At 40.5% G+C, this 11241-nt stretch overlaps 3 protein-coding genes across 3 annotated transcripts in view; all 3 read left to right on the plus strand.

Annotated features, from left to right (window-relative positions):
- The window catches only part of LOC137984481 (uncharacterized), a 1983-nt gene extending 1802 nt beyond the window's left edge, over positions 1–181 (plus strand). The window contains exon 1 of the mRNA XM_068831652.1: positions 1–181. This exon is cut by the window's left edge and continues 1802 nt beyond it. Within this exon, the coding sequence (XP_068687753.1) occupies positions 1–181 (181 nt within the window).
- Positions 182–567: 386 nt separating this feature from the next.
- Positions 568–1443, plus strand: LOC137984483 (uncharacterized). The gene has a single exon (XM_068831654.1). The coding sequence runs from the start codon at positions 568–570 to the stop codon at positions 1441–1443; it is 876 nt and encodes a 291-aa protein (XP_068687755.1).
- Positions 1444–1735: 292 nt separating this feature from the next.
- Positions 1736–2494, plus strand: LOC137984484 (uncharacterized). The gene has a single exon (XM_068831655.1). The coding sequence runs from the start codon at positions 1736–1738 to the stop codon at positions 2492–2494; it is 759 nt and encodes a 252-aa protein (XP_068687756.1).
- The last annotated feature ends 8747 nt before the right edge of the window (positions 2495–11241 follow it).

The raw sequence follows: 11241 nt of genomic DNA on the forward strand, positions 1-11241 counted from the left end.
TGAAATCTTCGATGACGCAGGTTTCACCTTACACAAGTGGCATTCCAACGTCCCGATCATGGAGGGAGAGATCGAGAACAAAGACACAGACCTGTCGTTTGCCAAGCAGCAGCTCCAGCAGTCAGTGAAATCTAAAACCAGCCTTTTAGGTCTTGGGTGGGACAAAGAAAAGATGAACTGAAAGTCAAGTTCCCGACTGAAGAAGTTCAACCGACGAAAAGAGGAATTTTAAGCAAGCTCGCTAAAGTGTATGATCCCTTGGGCCTGGTATCGCCCGTGACGCTCGAAGGCAAAGTGATCTTTAGAGATGTTTGTGACGAGAAACAAGCATGGGACGCCAAGTTCGCGGGGCCACTACTCCGGAGGTGGCAGAAATGGGAGCAGTCGCTACCTACGGAAGTGGCAGTGCCAAGGTCAATTACAAGCTTTCAGGAACCGTTACAAGATGTCGAACTACACAGCTTTGGTGACGGAAGCAAACTAGGAGTGGGAGCCGCGGTTTACGCAGTAGTGAGACAGCAGTCGGGAACAACTCAACGCCTGGTAGCTGCTAAAGCGCGTCCTGCAATGGGAGGACTCTCCATACCCCGTTTAGAACTGGTTGCTGGCCATATGGCAACCAGCTTACTCAACAACGTGAGAAACACTTTGGCGGGTCTACCAATTTCCAACGTGTACGGCTGGTTGGACAGCACCGTTGCCCTGCGTTGGATACGAGAGAGCGGAGAGTTTAAGCAGTTTGTCCAGAACAGGGTGACGAAGATTAGAGCACAGTCAGATATGGTGTGGCGACATGTCAGCTCCGAAGAGAATCCAGCCGACTTAGCCAGCCGCGGGGGATCAGTGAATGGATCTACACTCTGGTGGAACAGGCCTGAATGGCTTGCTAATCGGGAGGAATGGCCACCTAATCCAGTGACTTCAGCTTGCCCAGCGACAGAGGTCGAAGTCAAAACTATACGAGAAGTACTATCATTGGCACAGCCCAAAAATTCAAACGACAGGGTGGAAGAAGTGTTAGAGAAGCACGAACTAAAATATGCCCTGAGAGTTGTTGCATGGATTACAAGGTTCATAACCAACTGCAAGACACCCAAGAAACTAACAGGGCCATTGACAGCTGATGAATTAGAGAACGTGAAGTGGGGATGGATCAGACGAACACAACGGCAAGCCACGACGATGCCGAACTATCCTCAGATCAAGAGCAGCTTAAATCTTCAACCGAACAAGGACGGACTTCTGGAGTGCCGCGGGCGTATCCAAAGAAAGTACCCAATATATCTGCCAGAAGGCGCCACGTTTACCAGAAAGTTAGTGAGACGGGTGCACTGCGAGACCCTGCACGGGGGAGTAGCGCTAACAATGGTGGCAATCAGGGAAAAGTTCTGGGTCCCAAGATTAAGGCGTCTTGTGAAGAAAGTGACTAAGAATTGCTGGTGATCTAAGCGGTTTCAGGCGACAGCAATTGCAGCACCCTCACCAGGTCCCTTGCCGACTAATAGGACAGAAGGAACCACGGCATTCGAAGTTGCAGGCGTGGATTTCGTAGGCCTCATTCGCTATCGTAAAGGGAGTAACCGAGAAGGAAAGGCCTACATCGCCCTGTTTGCCTGCCGTTTAACGCGAGGTGTCCATCTTGAGCTGTTACCAAGCCTAGAAACGGGGACGTTCCTTCCACGCCTGAAACGGTTCATCGCAAGAAGGGGCCGACCGAAGATACTGTACTCGGCTAATGGAGGAACGTTCGTCAAAGCAGCGAAGTGGCTTAAAGGAGTTCAACGAGATGAAGAAATGCAAGGGTTCCTCGAGCGACAAGAGATCCAGTGGCAGAGCAAATTGCCTTCCCAGAGCACCATGGTGGGGAGGGCAATTTGAGCTACTTATCGGTGTTGTCGAACGCTCCTTCAACAAGACCATCGGAGTGACAACGTTGACTTGGGATGAGCTCAGTGATGTCCTACTTGATGTGGAAGTCCAAATTAATCGCCGACCACTGAGCTATGTCGATGATGACGTTCAGCTGCCAATCCTTACCCCATCAGCGTTCCTGTTTCAGCGTTCAAACTCGTTACCAGAGCAAGAACCTTGGAGAGAAGAAAATGTGGACTTGAGGAGACGTGGGAAATACCTAAGGTCTTTGACGGCTCTCCGTGAGAGACATAATCTAAACCACAAGCGCAAGAACTTCGAGGTAGCAGTAGGAGATATCGTCCTTATCAAAGCGGAAGATAAGAATCGAAACAAGTGGCCGATGGGCGTCGTACAGCAAATCTACCCGGGTCGTGATGGGGTGGTTCGTGCAGTACAAGTTCACACAGCAACCGGGAAACTGGAGAGACCAATCCAACATCTCTATCCTATGGAGCTGAGTTGTGATAGGTCAGAGCCTCCTGAACTCAACCCATTGGCTGAAGATTTCCGACCTCGTCGTCAAGCAGCAGCCGTTGCAGCAGAGAACATCAGGGCTATCGCCCTGCATGAACAAGTTTGATGATTCTTTATTAGCCTAAGGACATTATGGACGAGAACATTCCTTTCACAATTTTCGTTAATGTTTTCAACATAATTCAGTTTTAGTGATTCAATAACATATACCTCCTCCGAAGCTATATGGAGGGAGAGTGTCGGAAATAGCGTTGTCTTTATTAAGTCAGGATTGATTGACAAGTCGCTTCTAGAATTACAGGGTATCGCGTTTTTGCTATTGTAACCGTAGAGCTTAAGTTTTCTCTTTTATATATATCTCTATTGATTCGGGACTCAACTCGGTGCTGCGAACTGTGACGTGAGATTTTCTTCGTGATTAAAAGTGATTCAAATATACAGTGAGATTTGTCGTTGATTACTGTCACTACAAACGGGGGCATTCGCGACAGCTGATATTGAGCAAATAACAGAGCAAATAAGCGACAGCTGAGCAATAGTTTTTCCATAAAGCAAAGTAAGTAAAGTAATCTTTTTTTCATAAAGCCGAGCAGAAATTAGCCAGAATTGACAAGTGCAAGCGGAACCAGGATGCGACCTAATTTAGAATTATATTTTAGAAATTCATAGTTTTGCTTGTTCAAATTTTTTTGGGATTGTCTCTTTCACTAACATTGAATAAATCCGAGAAAACGAGCTATAATTGGACTCATGTCTAATGTTTTTTATTTTCACCTTTGAAGACTAGAAATAAAAGAGGCAAAATTGAATCGAATTACTATTCACTATTACTATTACTATTACTATTACTATTCGCGACGGCTGACATTGAGCAAATAACAGAGCAAATTAGCGACAGCTGAGCAATAGTTTTTCCATAAAGCAAAGTAAGTAAAGTAATCTTTTTTTTCATAAAGCCGAGCAAAAATTAGCCAGAATTGACAAGTGCAAGCAGAACCAGGATGCGACCTAATTTAGAATTACACTTTAGAAATTCATAGTTTTGCTTGTTCAAATTTTTTTTGGGATTCTCTTTCACTAACATTGAATAAATCCGAGAAAACGAGCTGTAATTGGACTCATGTCTAATGTTTTTTATTTTCACCTTTGAAGACTAGAAATAAAAGAGGAAAAATTGAATCGAATTACTATCCATGATAAAGCTAGGTGACCCCTTTTAAAACTCAAGACAGTTCAGTTGTGATTATAAGAAACAGTAAAGTCGTCATATCTTTGGAGGCTCGAAAGGGTTTTCAGCTGAGCGCGCGCGCGTAAGCCACAAACACAATTCAAAATGGGTCACCAGAAATAAACAAATACCGCTAAATTCGCTCACCTTTCTTCTATTTCCTGTATATATATATATATATGGAATATAGACATCTCCTATTCACGAAAACTACGAAAATTGTACACATACGGTTTGATGGTCACTTAAATCCGTTTGTGTTGGCCTGTAGCTCCACTCGCGCTTGCACTCGAAAGAGCGGGCTACGCATGCGTAAGTGCTGATCTTGTAACCCCTTAATTTTTTCCTGATTTTGCAACTTTACTCCTTTATATCTCTGCTTCCGGACGGCGAATTTTTTTTCATTTTTTCCATGTTAGCTTAGATTAATTTGAATCGTTTGTCTTTCAAATTAAAAAAAAATGTGGGTGAAAAAAAAAAAAAAAAAAAATTGAGACATTAAAAAAAAAAAGGTTTTTCTGAAAAACTGGCCAACAGATTTTGTTGAATTTTAAATATTTTACAGATTATTTCGAACATTATCTGGTAATGCTGAATGGGAAGATTTCACCGTCCCGTATTTTCAAAAAAAAAAATTTCTTGATTTTAAGGCTCAAAGAAATGCATTATATCGTTTCCATGGCGATGTTATTTTGGAGGAAAATGTAACGTGAGAAATTTATGTTGGGTACTTAATAACCTGGCCAAATTTCGTCTTGATATGATTACCCTAACTGTGTCTAAGGACAGAATATGTTTATTTGTTGAAAACAAGAGAAACTATTTCGAGCCTCCTTAATGTAAAACAAAGTAGTCGTTTTCCAGCAAAGCTCCGGCGAAGCCTTTTGAATGGTTCAACAGCGGTCGTAATATTTCTAATAAACTTAGCAAGGAAATTTCTACAGTCGGGCGATGTGGTGTAACACCACAAGAAACGTTCTTTTTAACTGTCCCGTTCTTTTCTGCACGGCCTTCGAGAAAATCCAGAAATCCGAAAGAGGGCTAATTGGACTTACGAAAAAAATACGACACGAAAATCTTTACACGGTTCAGTGCTTAAATTCAGCTCAAAGGTTTTCTGCGGTTTCCAAGAGATTATGGAATTCAAGATGGCGGCTTTAAGAAGGCAGCTCTGTCATTGAACGTTACGATACCACCAACTTGAAATACAAATACATTAGAATATTTCGAGGGACACTGGTTGGTAAAATAACAAAGACGAAATCTCCCCCTCCCGTTTGCCCCTCATAAACAATAGAACATCTTCAGAAATGTTTGCTTCAATTGATACCTGTGTGCTGCATGAATCAGTTGCACAACCAGCAACCACAAAAAAGGAAAAATTGACAGAAAAAAAAAACGATAAGGGGAGGAATATACCAAAGGGTTTCGACCAACCATAACAATACGTTTCAGGAATTCTTTCCCATATTCCATGCTGTTAGTTCTTAAATTATTCTCTAACCAGTAGAATTTCAAGCAGTGAAAAAATATTTGCGTCGCATAGCATTGCCTGAAAGAAGCAATGTTTGACTTTTGTAGAATTAAAAAAAAAAGTTCCCTCGGAGTACCTGTATCAACACTTGAGTCTCACTGCTCGCATGAAGGCGTTCAGTACCATTAAGAGGTCGGCGAAAACTTATCTGTGCCCAACAACTGTACTGGCGGTTTTAGAATTTCTTGTTGGTGCAATTCGCGTACTTTCAGTTCAATGGCCAAAGAAAAATGGAAACTTTTCTTTTCAAATATAATAAATAAGCAATCCAAAGTCCTCGATCTAGCGTGATTCTTTCCGAATTTTGGTAAATATATTTTATGATAATGATCAAAGAACAACTCCCTACTCACTGTCTTATTAAGATTAGCATATCAACAACACACATTTCAGCAAACTGCTTGCATTCTAAATTAGCCAATCGTAACGCCAGAAGCATTAGATTTTATCACTGAAACGTGTGCTTATTTAAACACACGTTATTTAAAACTAGTTCGGTTCGGATTCATTAGTGAATTTTTCAATATTTGTACACTTGTTTTCAGCTGGAGAAACAAAGGAACAGATGAAAGCGAAACATTTCCTTTCAGTGAAATCGTATTGTCCTCAGTTGTTCTCCCCAATTTAAATGTTTTACAAATGTCACAGCTGAAAGTAGGTTAATTTTGCAAATGAACTGGAACTGAGTTCTGAAACTAAACCCTTGACGTTCATGAAAAAAACAAACGAGCAAATGAAGGCGAAGCACTCCTGTTCAATGATGTCTCATAGTGCTCAAGTTGTGGTCCCTCCATTATTTTAATAGATCTTACAAATGTCAAAGCTAAAGGTGGTTATTTTTGGAAATGAAACTGGGACTGAGTTTATGAACTAAAACGTTGACGTTCACGACCAGCTTTGTAACTGAAAATGGTTCACAAAAAAGCCTCTGTCAAAGATTAAGATGATGGGTATTAAAACCAAAGGCCTCTGCTGGTACGACTTTCTGGGTGACCCTTAAATGGTCTTAATGACCCCCGACTTGAAAAAATTGCCTGGAACGCTGCAGTTTAATAATAGTCCCTTCGTACCACAGGCGACCAATGTACGCTCATGGAGGGTCTAGCTTTAATCTTAAGCAGCGTGTTGGCTGCGTCTAAAGCCTGTTTTCACTAGCGAGGCAAGCAAGTAAACAAGTAACACACGCGTGCGCATTTTACTTGTTGTTAATTAGTGTCTATTGTTCTAACAAAAGGCTCTACGTCACACAAGCTACTGAGTTTGCGTATGCTTCTTTTGCTTATGCTTGCGTCACTAGTGAAAAACAGGCTTAAGACTGTAAAACATTCAGTGGAAAAAGAGTCTCAACCAGCTTTTGATGACGCGAGATGTTTGTACAAATGCGAGGCCTTGTCCGAACAAAGGTGCTCGCGTCCGAGAGTAGAGAAATGACGAGCGGTTTCGCCAATGTAACTTTATCCAGCATAGTTAAGACTCATTTACACTAGCAAGTTTTCCTTGACAGGTGAACTGTCAAGGAAAACTTGCCGACGGTACACACTAGCAAGTTTCCTCTGACAAGTGCACTTGACAAGTAATTTGCACTAGCAAATATTGTCCTAGACTAGTGTTCTTGTTCAAGAACTAGCATTCTAGTTTTTGAACAAGAACCGTTACAAGGAAAAACTTGTCATATGTTTCCATTTACACTGCCAAGGAAAACTTGTCAAGGCAAACTTTCTAGTGTAAACTAAATGAGTCTTTAATTAGAGGGGAATGGTTTGGAAGCTCGCAAACATCAAAGGAGCAAACAAAGATGCCAATATTTAGGTTGGAAAGTGCACAATCTCTTGTTTTTGCGCTCTCAGCAAACTATCGCTAAATCATGAATTACGTGGTTAGTTCCTCAGTACGGCGGAAGTAATGACTAATTGTGTTTTGCACACGTGGTCAAGGCCACAAAAGAGACACAAAAACCTACACACAAAGAAAATTTGTCGGGTTTCATAACCATTTGCCTCTCTATGGAACTACGTATGATCCAGCAAACGTAAATTTATACAACTAATACGAGCGAGTGGAGAACCCTGTGGGCACAAAATGTTTAGAACTAAAAAAGTGAAGGGGCGAAGCTGTTTTTTCAAAATTGGCGGAAAGCGGGTAAAAGGATCCAACGTGGAAGAATCTGTTGGAGGTAGAAAATACACGTTTTACACAATTTAAGACGGTTATGATTTATCAGGGCCAGAACAAAACCGGCCGACAAACTCGATCCCGCGGTAAAACCGGCCTTTAAGACCTAGTATACAACTACTCAACTTTAATAACCGTACAGATAACGCCTAATTCAAAACTGGCAACGTAATATGGTTAAGTTAATTAAGAACCCAGACTGTAGAAAAGATCTTGCTAGCGTTCTGGGAGGCTGTATCATTCGCTTGTACATTTTGTTTTGGCAACGTATTGGGATCAACGCCAACCAGACTTAAGTGGATTTTTGCAACATTCATTTTTATAAGCTCCCTTATAATGGTATTGTTCGGGGAATAAGTGCACACTCGAAGCTATCTTTGAACACAACAGTTAATTAGTTAATTTATTGACACACCCAATTTTCACAGCACTTGCAATTGTTTGTTCTCATCTGGTATAACACAGCGACAAGAAGACGCCGTAAAAACCTACAAATAAACTGCGAATTACACTCTGAATTAAACAACTGACGGGAAGCGAGTTTTTACTCACCATTTGATGAGAACACTGTCACTACAGTAAGCACAAATCGATTCGCAGTTGGAAGTTTGTCAGGCAAAATCACGATCAGGTTCACTGACAAAACAAAAATCAGCTCCCGCCGCATGCCGGTATACCGTTGGGGATTGGCATCGGGACTAATAAATAGGGAAACTATTGTTGAGGAATAGCCTCAAAAGGTATTTTCTACTTTTAAGGCAAAATAGTTCATCATTGTGAAAGATTTTGTGCCACAAGGTCTCCGCTCACACGTAGTAGTGTATAACTGAATTTACTTGTGCTGGATGGATACAGTTACATTGGCGAAATCGCTCGAGTCGTCATTTCTCTTCTCGCGTACATGAGCACCTTATTTGGGACAAGGTCTTTCATGTGTACAAACATCTCGCGTCATCAAAAGCTTGTCGAGACTCTTGTTCCACTGAATGTTTCACAGTCTTAAGCCAACTCGCGTTTTAAAATTAAAAATAAAGGAAGCTTTGCATATCAAATGGCACAAACCTACTCCTTTAGAACCCAAAACAGCTACAACATGTTGGCCTGTCTCTTTCAGTTTAGTCTTGTTGGTTATTCAGTTTTAAACTACAATTACAACGAACCTTTTTTTTAAACGGCTTAGTTGCGATAAGTATCTAAGTATCTTAACTAATCCACTTACTTAATTAGTCTGCTTTTTGTAAGTATGCGAATGTGTATCAATGTAACCATTGTATTTTTCTTATAAACTTAAATTCAAATTGTGCAACTCATTCAGACAACTGAAGATGGCATAAGGATGTCGAAACACATATTTGTAAAAAAATTTAAAGTGTTGTTTATCCCTTCAAGAAAATCAAAGTCTCTGTTGATCACTTATGCACAGTTTGTTAAAAAAAACTGGTGTTACCCTGCTGGACTCATCCCTTTACTGAGCAAACGAACGACCCACGACCGGCATTACTCAAACTCAGCAAACTTGTCTGTATATATTAGATTTTCAGTATAATTTATTACATGATCTAAGCTGACATGGACGAGCTCTTCTAAGTGATAGATGACGAGAAGGAGAAACTGGAGCGCTTGAGAAATAGAACCCTTCACTCGTTTTGAGCACAACCGATAATCCAAGATGGGCGGCTATAGACCGTATTCATAAATTGCGGCCAAAAAATTATTCTTTTGTCTTTGATCATACATCCTCACTAGTCTCACTTTGGAGCAAAAGCTCTTTTGAATTTGTTCGAGCCAACGAGGCTAGAGAAGATGATGATTAGCATAAAGACAAAAGAATAATTTTTTTGGCCGCCATTTATGAATATAGTCCATGGCGAGAATGGATATTCCCAAATAAGGTGAGACACTTAGTTTTGTGTATATAAAGTACCAAACATCTCACTAAAGTTTTACTTCACCAAACCCTAACCCTAACTCTAACCTGTATATGTGTCACGAAGTGTCTCATCTTATTTTGGAGTATCCATTCTTGTCACAATCATAGCAAAGCTGAGATGAAACTCGTGAAAGAGCAGTGGTGAGAGCACTCGCCTCCCACCAATGTGGCCCAGGTTCGATTCCTCGACTCGGCGTCATATGTGAGTTGAGTTTGTTGGTTCTCTACTCTGCAGCGAGAGGTTTTCTCCGGGTACTCCGGTTTTCTCTCTTCTCAAAAACCAAAATTTGGTTTGATTTGCGTTAACTTGTTAATTTCAATTTACGGTGTCCCCGATTAGTGCTATTCGGCGCTAGAAAATTTAGACACTTAAATAAAGTTCCTTTCCTTTCCTTTCCTTGCCATAAAGTTAGCCTTGCTAAAGAGGTGCAAATTCTTACCTAAGAATGTTTTAGAAGCATTTTATCTTACTGTAATTCTACCGACTGTCACCTATGGGTTACCTTTGTGGGGATGCTGTAGTAATAAGGAACTGTTTAATTCAGTAGAAAAGCTACACAGTACAGCTGCGAAGATAATTTTTAATTTAGGATCAGACACCCCGCATACAGAGGCCTTAAAGATAGCGAATTGGCATCCACTCTGCTACAAATATAAGATTGCATTAGTAAAACTGATACACAAGGCTCACTGGGAAAATCTGCCTTTGCCATTATGTGACAATATATATCTGTAGACGAACATCGAATATCCGTCTAGGACACCTGACTCTGTCTGTGTACCTCGCTTCAACTCAAGATTTGTCCATTTTTCGATTAGATATAGAGGTGCGGCTCTATGGAATAACACCTTGGCCAACGATCATTCATTCAATTGTAAACGCGAGTTGTAAAACTTTGTCAACCAAGTTGAAAGATAATGCAAGTTTCTTAATTTTAATTTTTATGCTACGTCAATTTCTACTACAGATTTTAGTGACCATGATTATGTATACTTTTAATTGACATGTATCTTACATATACAATGTAATTGCCATTTAGTTTTAGCTCTCTTACACACACATAGGGATTTTTAGTTTAGGCGTATAATAGTATGTAATTTAAGGGAATCTTATCTTATTTGTAAACTAAGCACTTAATGACTGGCCCCATGGGAAACAATGAGTTTTGTTTCCCCGAGACCCTAAATATTCCCCGAGGCGAAGCCGAGGGGAACATTGAGAGTTGGCCTCGGGGAATATTGAGAGTCCAGGGGAAACAAAACTCACTGTTACCGTGGGGCCAGTCATCAAGTCTTTTGTTATACCTCCCAACTCAAACTAAAACAATACACGGATTTTACACAGAATTTGCCGCTGTCTCAAAGGTGCACCTTATGATCACGTGCGAGTCGAAAATGTTCAAGTCGTTGTTTCCCTTGGGAGTTAGTGAGTTTTTTTCGTCCTAGGGAGTCACTGAGGTTTGATCCATGACACATGACACATGACACGTTCTCCTCCTCCAATCGGAAAACGTATTTGAGTTGGGAGATATAACAATGTACAATTATTGGAGGACGAACAAAAAGGGGCTGATAATTATTTTTAATTATTTAATAAATAATAATTTTATTATTATTAATTAATTATGAATTATTTATTTAGGGATTTTTGGTTTTTCGTTCCCTAACACTGCAGCCATGACGTAATGTGAAAAACAGTTATTGTCAAATGATCTACATTGCCAAAACAAAATGTACAAGCGAATGAGAGGCTCCTCCGGAAAACTAGCAGTCTTTTCTCAGTCAGAGTTCTTAATTAACTAACCATATTTTCTTTTGAATTGTTTATTTTAGGTTATAAAGTTGAGTAGTTGTGAACTTGTCTAAAGGCCGGTTTACGCGGTACGAATTGTCGGCCTCTTTTGTTCGGCCGATAAATCATACCGTGTATATTCAGGGGTACCCAACGTCAATTTTCGGAAAATATCTGACGACTTGGGATCTATAATT

Source organism: Montipora foliosa, chromosome 14, assembly GCF_036669935.1.
Source record: "Montipora foliosa isolate CH-2021 chromosome 14, ASM3666993v2, whole genome shotgun sequence".
NCBI lineage: Eukaryota > Metazoa > Cnidaria > Anthozoa > Scleractinia > Acroporidae > Montipora > Montipora foliosa.